The 18,695-nt window shown below is 53.6% G+C and overlaps 1 protein-coding gene across 5 annotated transcripts in view; it reads right to left on the bottom strand.

The window, feature by feature from the left end:
• The window catches only part of EPB41L4B (erythrocyte membrane protein band 4.1 like 4B), a 117,496-nt gene extending 99,060 nt beyond the window's left edge, over positions 1–18,436 (bottom strand). For 2 of the 5 annotated variants that reach the window (XM_053656135.1, XM_053656136.1), the window contains exon 1: positions 17,655–18,436. In XM_053656135.1, the coding sequence (XP_053512110.1) occupies positions 17,655–17,954 (300 nt within the window). In that variant the 5' untranslated portion in view covers positions 17,955–18,436. Of the gene's footprint in view, positions 1–13,356; positions 14,498–17,654 lie in introns of those variants that run through there. The other 3 variants (XM_053656138.1, XM_053656139.1, XM_053656137.1) reach the window with 3 other exon arrangements.
• Positions 18,437–18,695: the final 259 nt, after the last annotated feature.

Here is an 18,695-nt window from a genome sequence, read left to right as displayed (position 1 = left end):
AACGTTTCCGAGGGACGCAGGACTGACTTTTCACCTTGAACTAAAGCACCATAACTTGCGACCCAGCAGAGTAAAAACGTCTGATAATGAAGCTGGACAGCCTCCGCAGAGGACAGCCTCTGGTGGCCACCGTGACCAGGGCCTGGTTCGGAGCCCTCCTCCGTACCAAGCAAGTCACAGAGCAACCCAGTCACCAAGTAAGTGACGTTCTAGGAATCAGCCCATTCAAGCCCCCCATTTTACAAATGGGTAAAGTGAGGCCAGAGGCAGGTCTCGTTGCCAGGAAGCTGCAGCGAAGCCTGGAATAGAATGTGAGCCGTCTGATGCTGGGACCAACACATTTTTCTTTCTTAGGATTACAAGCCTAGAGTTCCTGCTTCTGAAAGGTCAAGAACCAAAATTGCAGCACCGAAAAAAAAAAAAAAAGCAACCTCACAGCATTCTCTCAATGTTAAAAACTCTTTAACTATAAAAAGTGCTTTGTTTGGGGGAAGTATTTCTGGCTTTTTAAAATGGTGGACCAGGAAAAAAAACCCTAAACCACACAGGATAAAGGAAAAAACAAAATGAAACAAATTTGTGCCTGACTAAACAGAAACATGCAATTAAAATGATGGATGTCTTGGTGCCAGAGGTTGAGTTTGAAACAAGCTGCTGGAAGAAGGGCAGTTCTGAAAATAAATTGGCAAATTACTTTTCGCAGCCAGATTTCAGACTCGCCCTCCGTGCAATTCTGAAAGCGAGTAACTCCACACAAGTAAACACGCAGCAAATTCCCAGAACACCCGGCCAAGAGACCGGAAGAGAAAAAACTAGCTTGGGGTGGACGACCGCCCGCACCCATCCTGCAACTCCGGTACGCGACTGAATTTGCAAAGTCCGGCGGGCCAGTGCTGCCCTGCACACGGAAGCTTCCCCGACTGCGCAGCCCTGGCAGGACTGCGCCCCTTTTCTCGGGGGAGCCCTCTCCAGCTCCAAAAGCACAGTTTGGGTGTCACGACACAGCCCGTGGGACAGAGGCTCTGGGGGGTCTGAGTCTGTCCCACCTTGGTTACTCAGCTCAGGTGGAGTCTGGTGTCAGGAAACTTCTACCCGGTGAGAAGTTTGAGGATGAAATGAAAAGGCAGCTTTAACAGGTCTTGGCCTCAGGTGTCGTCCACAGAACATGCCTGGCGTTGAGGGGGCCCCATTCTGGGTTGCATGCTCACTCACAGAGGAAGATGACCTCTCTGGGGTCTAAGTGGCAGGGGAGTGTTACGGGCTGACATCCAAAATGCAGAAGGTGAAGCCCTAAGCTCCAGTTCCTTGGCATGTGGCTGCCTCTGGAGAGAGAGAGCCTTTGAAGAAGTGATAAAGTTAAAATGAGTTAATTGGGGTGGGCCCTAATCCTATCTGACTGTGTCCCCCACCCCCACCCCGTCCTGCACAGAGTAAGGACCACCTGAAGACACAGGGAGAGGCGTGGCCATCTACAAGCCAATGAGAGAGGCTTCGGAGGAAACCGACCTTGATTTTGGACTTCCAGCTCCAGAACTGTGAGAAAAGAAATTCCCCTTGTTGAAGCCCCCAGTCTGCGATAGTTATGGCAGCCCGAGCTGACAAACACGGGAGAGCACGGCTTCAAGTTAGGGTGGGCGTGAATCTGGGCTCCGCCGCTCACAAACAACAGGATCCCAGAGAAGCCCCTTCACCTTTCAGAGCCTGCCTCCTGCCAGTAACGTGGAGATAACACCGCGCCAGTGCCCCGGAGCTACAGCAACGCCGAGAGAAAACACAAGCAGAGGGCCTCGTCCAGCACAGTCACGGCCGGCTCCCCACGGAACCAGCCAGGGCTGTGCCGGGACCACTGACTCCAGGCTCCAGGAACTCCCCACCACATCCCTCCGGACATCCAGACCCTTTGCTGGGTAGCAGGAGACCTGTGGACACTTTGCATGGTGCTCCTGGGACCTGGGAACTGATGGTAAGGCCTGTGCCCAGCAGCCTGGGTGCTGCTTGCGCCACGGCAGAGCCTGGCAGCCCACGTTCCTAGGGTCCCACCCACGGCTGGTACCCCTCAAGTATGCACACTGAACCCAGATAGCAAACGTGCCTGAATTTTCGGGCTTTTAGTGACCACAACGACTGCTAAGGCACAGAAGTCTGTGGCTGTTTACTTGGCTCTGTGTCCATATTAAGAGTATCAAAAAGGTTAATGAGTAGAAAAGCCCATAAAACCTGTAACCTTGTCTATGGTGAGCTTGGCAGTTAAGGTCATAAAGCTATAAATGAGGCACCACCATCCATTCATCTGATGGGGGTATCCAAATAAAGCTGTCTTTTTATGGTTGGCCTTTGATTGTTCTCTCCTTTCTACTTGCTCTCTCTTTTTCTCTCTCTCCTTCTGGGTGAGTCAGTAGTCTTTTAAAAAAACATCTCCTTCAAGAAGGCAGAGAACGTCACATGCAGATGCAGAAAGGAGTGTGTGAGACTTACAGCCTCACCGTAGGCTTGGATTGTAAAGATGGAATTATCAGGATAATTCCCCTGGGGTATGCGGTTTAGTTAGTGTGAGCAGTTGAGAGAAGAATGTTGCCTGCCAGTTCGCCCCACAAAAAGTTAGCCTTTCCTCACTCATTAACTAAGAAAAAATGTTTCCAATCATATGCACGTTTTTAAAAAAGTATTAACTAGTATGGTTACGAAATGTTTCTTCAAACAGAAAACACAAACAGGAGGTGACTTAACAGAACTCAACACCTAGGTCCACCTACAGGAACTTCTTGTCATCTTTAATGGCTAAGGATCGAAAGCTCACACCAGTTCCCCCAGTTCGGGAGGAACTGATTTGGCTGGAATGGTTTCTCACACCAGACCAGGTACCCAAGGACTTCAAATCCGCCTCAGAAGGTATTCCCACAAGACTGCCCCCGAGCCAGGCACTGAATCGCCTCGCCGGAATGCCTTCAAAAAGGCCTGCAGAATGTCAGAGCTGGAGGAGTATCTGTTGGGGGTCACAAGGTATCGCCCACATGCCAGGCATTTGAGAAATACATGCTGGAAGGTGCACAGAGAGGCAACACCCCAGGAGTGAAAGGGGCCATGAGGAATAGGGGGGCAGTCCCCACACTGATCCTGCCAACTGCTACTCCACGGGAATTCAGATGGTGAGATCAGATCTTCCGATCTTTTAAGAAAGTCTACAAATCTGAATTTTTTAACGTGAGATGGGACTGGTTTTAAAAGCCTCTTATAGGCTTTTAATTAAAGCCTGTCTACTTTAATTAAAACTGGGCACACAGAGACAAAAGTGCACAGGCCATGCGTGTGCATTGGCAAGGAATTAGCAGAAGTGAGCGTACCTGCGTCCTGACCACCCAGGTCAAAACACAGAACATTACCTGCCTCCCAAAAGCCCCTGGGTGCTCTTTCCAATTTCTGCCCCTCCCTTCCTTCCTTCCTTCCTTCCTTCCTTCCTTCCTTCCTTCCTTCCTTCCTTCCTTCCTTCCTTCCTTCCTTCCTTCCTTCCTCCCTTCCTTCTCTCCCCTCCTCCCTTCCTCTCTTTCCTGCCTTCCTCTCTTTCCTTCCCTTCTCTCCTCCCTTCCTTCCTTCCCTGCTCTTCTCTCCTCCTCTCCTTCCTCCTCTCCTTCCTCCCCTCCTCTCATCCCCCTGGCACCACAGATTTGTTCAGCCTGGAATCACGCAGCACGTACTTTTTCACAGCTGCATGGGGACAAGGAGACGGTGCTCCTCCAATCATAGACCTTGTATCTCTGAGCAAGGGCACACAGGTGGTGGAAAGCAAATGAAACCCAAGTGAATTCACCTTCTGTGGACTCACTCGCAGCCCCCAAGCACGTGCAAGCCCAGAGGCCTGGGGGAGTCCGAGATAAGAGGGCAGCAGGCTGACCTGGGGTGGAGTGCGATGGCCAAAGTCCCACACAAAGGGTGGGAAGGCCCATTCCAGGATCACAGGGAGAGCAAAAGGACAGGAGGCAAAAGGACAGGGTGGTGACAGGTGTCAGTATGAAGAAGCCAAAGTTCAAAATTCATGGCCACCAAACAGCAGCAAGTGAGAAGCCCAGACCATGGCCAGGGTGGCCGGGACCTGCCCAAGGGCTGGAGAGTCTACCTTTTCCTGGGACAATAAACAGGCAGGATTCCTGGAAGAATTAACGAAGATCATCTGGTCCACCCTTTCTTGAAAAATCTTTTTATTATGGAAAATTTCAAACATACCCAAAGAAAACAGAACAGTATAGCAAACACCTGTCACTCAACCTCCACGATTAGCAACATTCTCTATCATCTTTTCCTCTATGCGTTCCTCCCCTGGCCTTCCACTCGATTTTTTTTTAATATGTCTTTTTTTGGGGATGGTGGCAAATGCACAAATCTGAGCTGTTCCATCTTGACAGAGGCAAACATCTGTGCAACCCACACCCATGCCACTCAGCACATTCCCGTCCAGAGTTCCCGGGGCCAATGTTCAGTCAATCCCCGGCCCTCCCGACTCCCCGGAAGCAACCGCTTTCTCCATTTGTTTGCTCCACAGGTTAGTTTTGCCAGTTCTGGAACTACAGGTACACGGAGCCGCAAATAAACCTTGTGAGAGGTTTATTTCACACAGCGTAATGAGTGTGAATAAAAAAAGATGAGTTTTATAATGCAGTTTGGACCAAACTGCATAGACACATCTTCATCACCCTTCTCCGGTCATTTTCCAGGGACCACTATTGTTCTGAGATCCACACTTGAGACAAAAATGACCCACCCTGGGGTTCAGAGCCATGACGTTCAGTGAATTACTCAAGTCCTGCTTCCTTCCCTGGGCCCCTTTTCCCAGACAGCAGTTTCTGCACCTGAAAAGTGCAGCAACAGCCATCCTGGGGCCGAATGACCAGAGCTGACTCGCAGTTGTCCTTGGAGACGCGAGGCAGATCACCACTCCCTGCCCCCAACCCCGGTCTTCTGCCCTGGCTCTTCCTCCTTAGGCAAGGAAACGAACCGCTGTAGAGATCTCTGCAAACGCAAAAGACATTACCTTCTCCCTAAGCTGGCAGTTGCTTAAGAGAACAGAATGCATCTTTGACTCAGTCTGGTATCTGCCTGGCCCCCAGCTTGGTTCTGTGTGTACAGCAGCCCCGCCTCCCTTAAATGCCTGGGCCTCTTCATTATTTGCTCCTGACATTTTCTTTATCTTGTTACTGCCTTGAAAACGTCAACCCCAGCCAGGTTCGGGAGACAACAGAGGAGCGGAGTGGCCTAGATTATGGACTGCCTTTCTTCGCTCGTCTGCAAATAGCAATAGGAGCACTAGCACAGGAGCACGCTCGGGGCTCTGGGAGCTGAGATCATCCACGCGCAGCAGCCATCCAGAGAACAAGCTTCGACAGTCTACAGGCGTCAGCGCCCGTCACTTGGTTTCAGCCTCCCGCTGGCCCCGTGAGACGTGACTGGCATTTAAACCCTTACCAGCCCTCCTTTCCAGGTGTCCAGCCTGCTGGACCCTCCTGCTGGCCTCGTCTAAAAGCACAACCAGGAGTGAATCCAGGATTTGAGGCACCTTAAAGCTTATACCAGTTGAAGGACCTCTTAAAGGAATCAAATGCAACCCCGGCCAGATAGCTCAGTTGGGTACAGCACTGTCCTGATACACCAAGGTTGTATGTTTGATTCCTGATCAGGGCACATACAAGAAGCTACCAGTGAATGCACGGATGGATAGAATGGCAAATCGGTGGTTTTTTCTCTCTCTCTCATCAATTTTTAAAAAAAATCTTTAAAGAAAGAAAATGCCCAAAACATCTTACATTTGCAAACTTGACAAAACCGAGAACCAAGTAAATATGGTGCCAGGTAGGGCCCCTCCCTCCTACGGCTCTGCCCCGAGGTTCTCAATCTTACCCCCTGCCACACGCAAATCGGGCAGGGGAGGGGGTCACACCTCGGCTTCTCCATCACTCCCACTCCTAAATCCAGCCCCCAAATCCGCTGGGCTCCAAGTCCTCGGACTCCGCGGTACCTGCCCTTCCCACCCATGCCCAGTACCAATGGTTTAGACCCGCAATGCAGCCAACAGCCTCCTGGCCTGACCACTCACCTTCGATCACCGGGCAGAGACGAACCGAACCGCAAGTGGTCTCACCCTCCCTTCCCATCTCCCCTGCTTCAGCGACCTATCAGCTGCCTTCTGTTTTCACACACATCCTGCCCTGCCCTCCTCACGGAGGCTGGTCACCCTGCTCTTCCACCTGGCCAGCCTCTGCCACTCAAGGTCAAAATCAGCCAACCCAACAGTCAGCCGCTGCCCGCAAGCCATCCCCAGTGGAAGGCCACTGCTCCTTCCGAGGAATCCCCCACGGTCTCCACCTGTCCAGGTTCGACGGTGCCCGAGTAACTCTGCCAGGTATTGTGGTTAAAGTTGCCCATTCTCGTTTTTAAGGGGGCCTGGCGATGGGCACACACTTAAGGAACAATCACACACCCCACCCCACGTGAGCTCCTTGTACGCAGAGCCCACATTTTTGACCACTGTCACATTCCTCACAAGGCCTTACACGTACAAGATGATCCATAATTTTTGTTGTCATTTTTAGTAAATAAATGAAGTAGCTGAGGCAGAACAGGTTTTGTCAGTAAACGGAATCAACCGTGACCACCCAGAAAACTCATACATGTGGACGGGCTTAGTCACTGAAGTGAGTTACTAGGATGAATGACATGTCGCAGAATTCGAGTACATACAATTCTTCTTTCCCTTTCAGAAAATGAAATTTTTGCATTTTTCTCCAGGGGTCTCTTTAACGAAGAGGAACTACGCACCACAGCTTTTAGAGCAAAACTAAATACAGTACTTCGGGGTTTCAAAGCAAAGTAAGCGCTACACAGGACACTGCGGTATCCTGCACAAATACTTCTGACCTTGGGTTCCCTGCTCCCCCACTAAACTATCCCACGAGTAGATCTCCTTTGCTCAGCTTCTACCCTCGAGGATCCTCTGGGATCTGCCACTGCCGGCCTGTGGGCCCGAACCGGGGCCAGTTCCAAGCCAGCCTGCACTCTGACCGTCTCCTGTCACTGACTGCGGTGACTGAGCAGGTGGCGTGGGCCCTGGGTCTCAGGTCCGGCAAGCAAGAACAATAAAAGGACTGAGGTCAGTGAAATGCTGCCAGAGTGGCAGCGGGTTAATAACTAACCCTCGTGAGCCTCCACAGGGTACCAGGGCTGGCCTGTGCAAAGCCCGTGTCCAGTTCATGGGCCGCCATCACGGCGGGCAGTGTTTCATCTGGGCCGGGAGGAGAACCACAGGTGGCTTTCAGAAGAGCCAGGGGAGTCTTGGAGGCGAACAGGCTTCCCGAATGTCGCTTGGCCACGGAGAGTAGGAGCCTGGAGGGCTGCGTGCAGGAAACTGCTCTTATTACACACTAATTACTGCTCATTTGCCACAGGTGAGCAGCAGCTGGCTGCATGGCGCAGCAGCGAGTGTTCCGAGGCAGACGGGAAAGGGCTGGAACGGGGCTTTGGACCACGCGGTCTCCCAGCGCCCCTCGAGAGGTGAAACCCAGTGGTTCTCTCTGCCCCTCCGTCTGCACGAGCGCCTGTCTCTCTGAAGTGTTCATTGCATCTGAGTTCCCTGAAGTGTCTGTTGGCACTCCATCCGGGTAAGGTAGGAAGGCCTCACTGGGTCCCCTGTCCCGTCCCGGAGAGTGTAGAGTAAAGGGAGAGAAAGAATCCAAGGTCAAGGAGACATTCCAAACCAGGGTCAAGAAGGTGGATGTGCAAGAAGAAAAGACACTCTTGCAACAAACCTACTGAAAACTTTTTAAAGATGGAGTTCCAAACTTTTCAAAGTGACATCCAATGGGCGCTCACTCACTGGCAGCGCCAGGAGCAAGGAGCAGGGCCCCTGGGGGGATTATTTCAAGGCTCGGTGCTTTTGCAAATTCCCATCTGGCCACCAGGAAAGCTGTTCTCCTGCTGTTCTCTCTGAAATTTCCCCGGTCCTGCATTTTCCCCTCCACTCTCCTCACCTTAGGCCTTCCTTTGAGCTCATTTAAAAGCCTCTAATAGCACTTTTCACAGCAGGTAGAGTGACTTAGTTCCACTCAAATTTCTTGAGGACGAGCAACCTGTCTTCTCGTTCTGTGTGCCCGACTCTGCTGCCTTCAATAATGCCAGTTCTGTGCACCAACTTTACAATGAAAGTGAACATGACAGGCTGCGCCAGGCTCACCAAAAGCCACCAGCGGCAACTAACTTCAGGTCATTCACAGCAAAACTGGAGCCAAAACATTAATTCCTACTCAGTGAGGAAGGGCCTGTGAGCACACAGATACTAAGACTTCAGAGAAGTGCTCTCTCTGGTTCCGCTGAGGTTACTACCTCGGAAGAGGAAGGTGGTCCGGCAGACAAGCAGGGGATGGGCCAGACACAAGAGAAAAATACAACTCAACTTAAAAAAAAAAGGGCGAAAGTCACAGACTGAGTTTTCCGGGAGGGACAGCAGATGGTTCATCAGCGGGCATGCAGCTACGCCACCTGACCGGTAACTAGGGGGGAGTGGGACCCACAGGAGTTCCTGCTAACCCCCATCAGACTGAAAACAAAACAGAGAAGCTGTGCAGAAACCAGTGATGGAGAAGACGGAGCAGCAGACATCCTACCATGCTGCTGTGACTCTGGAAAAAAAAATCCCCACACTCTTAAAAGGCACTGCCCACCCCCCTCCCGCTGTTCCGCTCCTGGGTGCACGCTCGGGAGAAAGGTTTGCTCATGTGTGGGCACCAGGAAACCAATTCCAGGAGGCTCAAAGCAGCATGAGTTTCTAACACTCCCAAACTGAAAACATCCCCAACAGCCATCAACAAAGATACATTTAAACACAGTCCTGCAACAGAATCCCTACCAGCTACCTCATTAACATGCATGCATCTCGCAGTACTGAGTGAAAACTCCATTTATATAAGGTTCGCAAACATGCAAAACTAACAAAAGAGTATTTAGGGAAACAGACGCCTGCAGCAAATCTACAGGAAGGGAAGGGATGAGAGACAAACCCAGGAAGCGAGAGGGAGGGGAGTGGGGGCGGGAGCATGGGGGCGGGGGCTTAGTAGTGTGGTGATGGTCTGTGTTCTTACTCTGGGTGGTGAGGATGTGAATGTTCATTGTATGATTTTTCTTTAAACTATTCATGTTGTAGACACTCTTTTGTATTTATATCTCATCGTTTAAAAAGTTGCAGAATATGCTACACAGAGAACTAGCCGATACTGAGCAACTGGGACAAAAATACAAGAGAAAAACTAAGACCAGACAACCTGGGAGGGAGATGAGCCCGGAGAACAGTCCCGGGGGACAGATGCCGGAATGACAAGAATAAAACCGGAAGGGCTGGGGACATCCAAGTCTCCAATGGCAGTGCCACTAGTGAATGGGCAGGATGGAGTTAGGAAGGCCCAGAGCGGCACAGAAGTCCATACGTAATTCAGACGAATGGATAAACATGCACGCTGGAATACTATTCTGCCATAAAAAGGAATGAACTTCTGGCACTTGCTACAACAAGGGTGACCCTCGAAGACATTGTGCTAAGTGAAAGAAGCCAGACATAAACGCAGAAGTACTATATGAGTCCACTGACATGAGGCACCCAGAGAAGTCGAGGTCACAGAGACAGAAAGCACAATGGCGGTGGGCGGTAGTTGGGGCCTGGGGGCAGGGAGAAAGGGGAGTTAGTGTTTCATGGGCTCAGAGTTTCAGTTTGGGAAGATGAACCCATTCTGGAGACGAACAGTGATTATGGTGGTGAAGGTACTTAAATATAAGTACCTTCATGTTTAAGTACCTTCAACATGAACGTACTCAATGCCACTAAACTGTACACGTTAAAATGGTACAGTTTATGTTTCATTTTACCACACTTTTTAGGAATCCATAGTTCAAGACAGGTACAGCGAAACAAGAGAGCAGGGAAGATAAAGGAGAGGCACTGCCAGGCCCACCTCACCTGCCTGAGCACCTGTAAGATACACGGACAACATTCGGAACATGAACCCAGTACAGAGGAGGCCCCCAGAGGCAGAGCAGAGAGACCAGAGTCTACAGGCACCGGCACGGCTGGCGGTCCTCGTCCCCCCACCTGCACGCCCGGGGCTGAGCTCAGTGCTGGGAAACAAGGAAGCTCTGGGCGTCCCCTGGGTAGCCAGGGACCTTTGGGGCCTCACTTTCCAGTTCTCAACTTCAAAAAGAAAAGGCTGGGCACTCAGCAAGCGATGACTTTGGGGGAAAGAACCTGCAAAACAAACGCTGAGAAGCGGTAGGCAGAACCCAGATGCCAAGGGGCTGAAAGGCAAAGTGGTTGGGGAGAGATGGGGGTTCATCCTGCAAAAAAGTCTGATCTTCTGAATCACAAAGCACTGTGCCCTTCCCAGGAGCTGCAAGGCGCAGGCGGGTCCCACGGTTAGGCGGGTGGGGTGTGCACAGCAAGGCTGCGGGGAGGAGCCCGGGAAGATGAGTCAGGGACCTACACTGCACTCCGGCTCCAGCGCACTTAACTAACTGGCTGTGTGGCCCAAGGCCACCTGCGAGACCATGCACAAAGAGGACAACAAGGCCTTCCCAGACGTGGCAATTAAGGGAAGAGACACACAGATTCGCCCAGCCTTGGGGGCAGGACTGCCAGCAGGTAAGACACCAGGGGCTTTGCTATCAACCTCCAAGCCCAAGAGACAAATAGAGATAGATATTAGTCATGTCGTGTGTGCGCGCACACACACACACTCACACACAGAATGAGGGGTGAATCTAAGTAATTCGGAATAAGCACAACAAGCAAAGAGAGGCAACACACTGGCGAGAAGTATGTCAGGAAGGCTTGGATGGGGGGGAGAAGATACACCATGTTTACAAATACATACAAAAGCACCAAGATTTAAGGGAACAAAGTGAAACCAACTACTTGTTATGCAGCAGAATGGGAATATGTACAACGCTTTTCTCTCTGATAATTTTAATGTGGTTCTGTTTAAGCACTTTTTAAAAACACAGTCTACTCCTGACCACACTGTTGACAGATCATGGCCATCACAAGCAGAATGCACTCTGGGAGAACCCACACTCTGAGGCTCGGGACCCCAGGGCCCCATCCAACTGGGAGGGGAGTGGGGGTGGGGAGGCAGGTTCAGCCCCCTTCGCCCCTCTGACAGCAGGAGGACCCTCCCAGATCACAAATCTCCTCCAGCCAGATGGTCTGTGCTTGAAGCTGGAGTGCCTTTAGTAGCCATGTGGCATGGGCAAGTGCCTTAACCTGGCTGCTAAACCGATTCTCTCTGACACAAATCAGGGATGACAATAGGAGTTTTTGTAAGGATTCCACAAGACAGTCATTGAAACACTCAGCACAATACCGGGCAAAATGCTCAGTGAGCCTTGGCCCTTCCTAAGTGCTCAAGACACCCCTGTTCTTTGAAACTCTTCAAAGTTTCCTCATTCATACTTCAAAATTCAGGGTCACAGCCAGGGTGCATCATCCTCCCCTACCCTGAGGAGCCAGCGCTGGGGAAGGGGCTTCTCTGGCTGCCGTGCTCCATGCATTATTTGCACCTGCTGGGCCCCCACACCTTCCCATCACAGAAAATCTAACAGCTGAACTCCTCTCTGGAATGACCTGATGTCACTTTGGGCATCAAACCTGCCCCATTGCCACTCTGCATTCAGTTGCTCGCCCCTGCACTATGCTGTCATGTGGGGTGACAAGGTATCCATTCACACTGTCTGCCCTTCTAGATGGGAACTACCTCGTCCTTCCTGACTCCCTCAGCAGTAGTCGCTGCAGCCCAGGTGCTCAGGAAGCCTTCGCTGACGGAAGAGAATAGATGGTGGGCAAACAGAAACACGGGGGGCAACACTGAAAAAGAAACCAGTGAGCTACATCCAGCTCTAGAGAGAAGCCAGAGGCTCCAGGAGGGAATTAGGGCAGAGGGGGCACACCTGAGAGGCTGCAACACTGCGAGGCTACAGCCCACCTCTGCCAGACCAGCTGTGGCTGGCGACAGAGCATGGACAGCCCTGGGCGAGCACCAGAGTGGGCACCACCCCAAATCACGTGTTCAGACACAAGCCCTGGGATGCAAGGGGACTCTGTGTGGCCTCTAAAGGCCACAGTAGCAGGACCTTTAATGTGCCAAAAAGCAGAGGTGATTGTGGGGAGGGACCCCACGGATGGGGAGCTTGCTTCTCACCCAGCAGGGCAGCAGGTGGCACACAGCTCAGGTGGCCACTGGGGGTGCCCCACCCCAGCTAAGGGTCCCAGAGAATGTGAAAGGGGGGTGATGGTGAGGACCCAGCCCAAAGAGACACAAAATCGGGGTCTGCATACAGTTCCTACCCAACTGTGCTGAAGTGGGGGAAGGGACGTTCATCAACCCATATAAATTCACCATTTTAAATGCATATTTATACCTAAAAACAGAAGGAAAAGGCACAGATGGATGCACACCACAATTTAACAGTGGTCATCTCTGATGAGATTTTTAGGGGATGTTTTAACTTCTCTTGCTGCTCTACACTTTCTAATCGTTCTGCTGGAAACATGTCCTAGTGTGAAATGAAAGGGAGGGAGGAAAGCACACGCCAACCTGAAAAAAACACCAAGAGGGATGAAGGGCCGGAGGAGGGAAGTCGACCAGGCTCCGGCCCAAGGACCGCTCCATCCAGGCGGAGTGGATGGAGGACGCAGGCAGGGAGCCAGGCCCTGGGGAGGACAACGGGTGGGTGCAGCAGTTCTGTGGTTATGCACAAAAATTCTGTGAATTTTTTTTCTAAGTCCCTGTGCAAGAACCAGTGTGAGGCTACCCTTGCCCTCCAAGCTAGACTCCAATACGCCTGCCCCCTCCTCTCCCCCACACACTTGACTCCACCTGCGAACTGCTCTGGCACTCTGCCCCTGTCCTGGCCAGGCCCTCCTCGCCAGGCACCTGGTCTATTGCAACAGCATCATCGGTCGCCAGTGCCTCCCCCAGCCCGAGTTCCACCCACTGCCGCCAGCCCCGCCCAGGCAGGTTTGAGTGCATGGGGCAGCCAGTGGTTTTCATCAGAAAAACGCCTTTGTCAGAACCACTCGGGGTCGTTGTTTAAAAAAAAGTCCAGCTTTCTGAACTGCTGAATCAGAAATTCTGAGGATTTTAACCAGAGCAAAGAAAATCCCAGATGAACTTTGTGTCCACTGACGTTAGAGAGCCATTTTGCTGGAGTGTCCCATGGTTTAGGGGACTGAGTCCTGCTTGCAACTTCCAGGAATCTATCCGCCCCACTGCCATGATCCCATGTTAGGTCTGGGGGGTCCCAGTGCTTTCCTACCACTGTTCCTGCGCTCACCTCCAAAGGCGACACAGTCGGGGTTTCCAAAGCAGCCCATTCCAACTCTTCACTGAGTAACTGCAGGTAAGTCACTTTATACTCACAGGCCTCAGTTTCCCATCTGCACAGTGGGCGGGACACCTGCTGCCTAGGGTCCCTTTGGACTCCCAAACAGGCATATGATCTCTGTGTTACCACATGTAAGTTTTGTTGGATCAGAGGTTCCAGTTGTGAAATCCTCAGGTCTTGCATTTCTCTGTTGAGGGTGGGGGGTGGGGAGGGGTTGTACACTTTTCTCATCCAAAGTGAAACTTTTAAAGACCACCTCTCATATGACATCTAACTTCCAATTTCCAATAAAGGAGAGCCCAGCCATGTTTAACTGTCCTGGCGCAGCATGGTGTTCACTACCACAAATTTGTCCAAGCCTTCTCCACGGGCCAAAGAGGAGGTGTGTTGGCGTAAGGCTATGAGCTGCCAGCAACCCTTCAGCATCCTGCCATTATACTGAGGCTATCTGTACCCTTCTTGTCATACAAGCCTCCCAACATCCCCATTTTAAGGACCAGAAAATCCAGGCTCAGAGAGCTTAAGCTGCCCAAGGCTGCCCAGGCAACCGGCAAGACTCAACCACGGCTCTGCTCACCCTGAAACTTGCCATGTTTGCACGGCACCACCGCACGTCAGCGTGGAGTTCCAGAGACAATGAAACCAATTGTGCCGACTGTACTACTGGCCAACAAAGCCGTGCCCTCTGAGGCAGAGTGGGAGTGCGAACCAGCCAACCACACATCCGAGCAGCTTTGCGCACGGAGCTGCCGGGAGACTGTGCACGCAGGGGAGTGGGGAGACGGGGCTGAGCAACAGCCGCACGAGCAAGAGCGATGCCAGGGATTTAGTCAACACAGAGCTAATATGAGTCAACAGTGGGTGCCGCTGCCAAGCACACGAATGGGATCTTCGGCTGCATTAGTAGAAGGAAAGTGTCTGGAGCAGGCCAGGGCAGTCCTGCCCTGCTCTGACCAGACCACTCCTGAGGGCTGGGCAAACCAAGGAGAAGCACCTTTAAGGCAAGCCCAGGTTTTCTGAAGAGGAATGTCTCAGGGTGGCAGTTGGTTGGTACAGGAAGCCAAGGACTCCCTTGGAAACTGGTTTGTTAAGCCAACCCACGTTAGACTGCACGTTATACATGGACTTAAAAAAAGATCCTTTAATTCACATTTTATCAAGCACTGAGAAACCACCAGTAGCCAGAGCAAGGGTGCTAGGGGATGCAGCCCACCCCCAGACAAGGGGGCTCCGGGCGCTGCTGGAGAGGGTCACTGGGGAAGACAAGTGCAGCTGCTTCTGCCCTTGTTGGACAAGACTACTGGGCTGTGGCTTGGCCAAGAAGTTCATGTGACACACTAGCTATTCTACAAATGCACAAGGGACACTGGATTTGAGATCCTATCATCTCAAATGTCAAAGTCTCCAGGAAGTCCTCCCAATTCCCCCAGGCTGTGCATCCCCAGCACACTGTCCGATGAGCCCGACAGATCACCTAGCATCACTCAGAGTAAGATGACATGTTTCCCAAGAGCCCCAAGGCCACCTCTCATTCACCTTTCTGTCCACAGCGCTCAGCACATCAGAGACACCCAATAAATGCTGACCGGACGAGGCGGTTTCAGAACAGGAGTTCAGAACAGGAGAGCTAAAAACCAAAGTGGCTTATGACGATGTGTAACCACTTTTCGTGTGCTTACCAAAGACTGAGGCAAACACCACGGGAGGGTTTTAATTACAAAGGAGCCATAGTTAGCTCGGCAAGTGCTGTGGAAGTGGCTGGGGACAGAAAATCCAGCTTAGTGGTACACAGGCCAAAGGTAAATCCCATCTGTGCGACAGGTAGCCAAGCGACAGCAGAGACCAGGAAGCGGTAAAAGTCCAGGAGACTAACGACAAGAGGGCCAGCTGCCAACAAGGACGGCACACAGAGGGAGTCTGGTGAGACGGGTCTGAGGCAGGAGCCCACATGCCACACGAGTCCACGGGGAGCTGGCTGCCTGGCCCTGACCCTGTGACCCTGGAGAATGACGAGAACTAAAACTCTGATGTAGGAAGGCCGTGGGGAAGACTGATGAAGCTGTGACACCTTCCCGATCTCTACATCCGGGCTCACCAGTGGCTTTGCTTCCTCTTTCCTCCCTGAGGGCTCCCATGACAAAGGCCAGCATTTGCTTTTTATTCGCTCCTGGACAGAGATTCTGTGTGTGTATGTGTAAATAAAATTTGGGGTTCACTAAATCACATCTTATTAAAATATCAAAGTATCTGCCATCATAAAAAAAACCTGGTGAATTATTTTATCAAGTAGCATTTTATAAAGTAAAGAAAGCTTGCAGGCTGCCTGCCCCCCCCCCACCCAAGGGCTCCCCAAGCTGGAATAGGTCAGCATTCCTGCCCTGCCCTGCTTGTTTGAGTACCTGTTTGTGTCTCCGCACCATGCACGCACTTGACTCAGCTTGCATTTTTCACCCAAGAAACACCACTTAAGCCTGTACCACAAACCTGACAGAAGCGATGCATTTTATAAATGAACCATCCATCCCCAGGGAACAGAGGAAAAAAAAACAACAACCCATCAGCAAGGAGCACTGTCAAAGTCCCCAAAGAGCGCATTCCTTTCCCAGATCCGAGATGCAAAATACGCCACATCCTCTCCTCACACAAGCTGCCCACTCCAGAGGCAGTCTGCCCCCCCTCTGCACTTCTCCCGGCTCTTCAGGCCTCCTCTCCCAGCTAAATAAAAACTATAGAGCTTCAATCTTGGGCAGCAGCAGCAGCATTTTAATGCTATTTTAGACAACAGCTCTAAAGCACGGGAATGTTGGCTCCTTTTCCATGAATAAAAAATCCCCAAAAGGGTATTATCATAACAAAATGATATCCTATGGAGAGCACTAAGAGCCACAAAAAATAAAATTGTCACAAATTGAAATTGTCTCGAAATTAAACCTACACAGGGACGCATTAAACCCCAGGCCAGACAGGCTCTGATTTTCTCATCTCAAACCCTTGTATGTTCCTAGTTCTCCGGTGAAGTCCAATGAATTTCTCTCACCCCAGGGCCTAAATGGTGTTTTTCTTTCTTTTTTTTTTTTTGGAAGTCTGGGAATATTAATGCACCCCCCCCCCCCCCCGCCTGACCCCTCCCCCGCGTGACCCCCCTAGCCCCCCTCCCCCGGCTCCCCTTGAAACCCGGAGTAGACCTGTAACATTCACCTAAAGCTCAATCACTGCTGTGTCAGTCACACCCAGATTCCCAAAAGCACCGTCTGCCGCAGCTCCGGGTGCACAGTAGGCGCCCCATTATGTGCGGAGTTGATTTGATCAGATCTGGCCCCTAGGCTAGAAAGACGCCTAGAGGCTAGAAAGAGGCGTTGGTAGCTGCATGCCCTGGCAGGGACAGCAGTGCTGGCCTAGCTCTCTTCCGGAGCGGGGCAGGGTGCAACCACCTGTGGGTGGGTGGCCGGGGACTCAAGCCCAGGCGACGCCGCCACCCCGGGGTGCCTCGGAGGCCGCAAGCACGTAGACCCGGGTAAAGTCCAGCGCGCCAGGCCGCCCAGCAAGGACTCCGCAGGCTCAAAGTTGTCCAGGTCCCAGAGAGTCGATTCTAGAGTTAGTTCCCAAGTCGCCCAACCACCTGCGAGTACGTGAACCAGAGGGGTTCACTGGGATGGGGGCTGGGGAGTTGGAACACGGAGAGGGGATGAGGAGAGAACGAAAATGGTCCCCTGAGTCCCTCACACAGTTGGGCACCTGCCAGGCAGCAAGCGTGGGGGATTCTCCTCCCTGCTATCTCATCAAGGTTTGGTGGCGACTTTCGTGGGTGGAGGACAAGCGGGCCAGGACACGGCAGCCCCGCATTGCTTTGACATTTTCTAACCAATAACCCAGCACCAAGAAGGCCCCGGCTGGAATCTGGGGGGCGCAAGGGAACACCTGTCACCAGCGCCTAGGGGCGGGAACTCGAGACTCGGGGAGTGGGTGCGCTAGGAAGGGGGTGAGGCCCAAAGGACGAGGTGGGAGACAGAGAAGGTGTAACACAGCACCGCAACCTGCCAAGGAGGGGGCTCCGGCCAGGGATGGGGCCCCAAAAGACCGGGCGGGTGACTCGAGAGGGAACAGGGTTAAGGAGTGCTCTTAGAAGAAGGGGGAGGGGATCCTCAGAAAGGTACAAGGGGAGCGCCCCAGAGAGAAACATAGGAGGGTTGGTAACCCAAGGGTCGCGGGGTGCCAGTTCCCTGGACTGGTCCCGCCTCGTCACTCACCGGCAGGTCGACGCTCACTTCGGTCCCGTCCAGCAGAAAGACGCGGCAGTAGAGCGTGGCCTTGGCGGCTCCGGCGGCGGAGATGTGCACGGCCGCGCCGCCGGTGAGCAGGGGCCCTCCGCCGGCCGGGAACACGCTGCCCCCGGGAGCGGCGGGCAGCGGCGAGGAGGCGCCGGCTGGCCCCCCCCGCGGCCCCCCGTCGCGCTCGTCCCCCAGCCCGGCGGCTCCGCGCCCTGCAGCTCCCCGAGCGTAGAGCTGCATCGAGCGGCGGCCAAAGGTCCGGCGTAGGAACCGCAGCATCCTGGCTGGGGGCGCCCCCTGCCTCCGCCCCTTGCGCCGCCGCCGCTGCGCCGCCGCCCGGGAGCACCCCGCGACGCCGTCAGTGCCCGCAGCCGCCCGCGCCACCGCCCGCGGGCTGCGGCCCGGGTCTCGCTCCCGCCTAGGCCGAGGCCAAGGCCGCGCTCCGGCTGCCTGCGGGGTGCGCCGGCCGGGCCAGCACCGGCTGCGAGTAGCCGAGGGCAGGAGGATGCGCTCCGGGCAGCCCCGAAGCCGTCCCGCGGTCGCCGCTGCGCGCTCTCCGGAGCCGGCGGCCTGCGCTTGCTGAGGGATCGCTCCCGACGGCCGGCCGCGGGGGTCCGGGGCTGCCGGGGGCGTGGGGGCGGGCTGCGGGCTGCTCCCGCGCCGCGCTTCGGCCGAGGGCCAGCCGGAGCAGGGCGCCTGCGTGCTCCCAGCGCGCTCACTCCCCCTCGCCTCGCCGCGCCCGGTACCGGAGGAGGCCCAGCTGAGCACCCGCTCCCCAGGCGCCTTTTCCTGCGCCCGCAGCCCCCGCCTCCCACCTGGGAGACTGCACCTCCAGCTGCCACCACCACCACCGCCGCCGGGACTGCAGCACGCCCTCCTCCCCGGGGGCTGCGCCCGGTAATTGCAAACCGCGTCTATGCTGCCCCCTGCCGGCCCGAGCGCCCCCTGCTGCTGTAGGTGTGCTCACGTGTGTACACGTAGGTGAGCACACACGTGTTTCCGGCGTCCTGAGCCCTGGAG

Source organism: Artibeus jamaicensis, unplaced genomic scaffold (genome assembly GCF_021234435.1).
Source record: "Artibeus jamaicensis isolate MK-2021 breed Jamaican fruit bat unplaced genomic scaffold, CSHL_Jam_final scaffold_1964, whole genome shotgun sequence".
In the NCBI taxonomy this organism is placed as follows: Eukaryota; Metazoa; Chordata; class Mammalia; order Chiroptera; family Phyllostomidae; genus Artibeus; species Artibeus jamaicensis.
The sequence above is the reverse complement of the archived record's forward strand: the minus strand, read 5'-3'. Positions and strand labels throughout refer to the sequence as shown.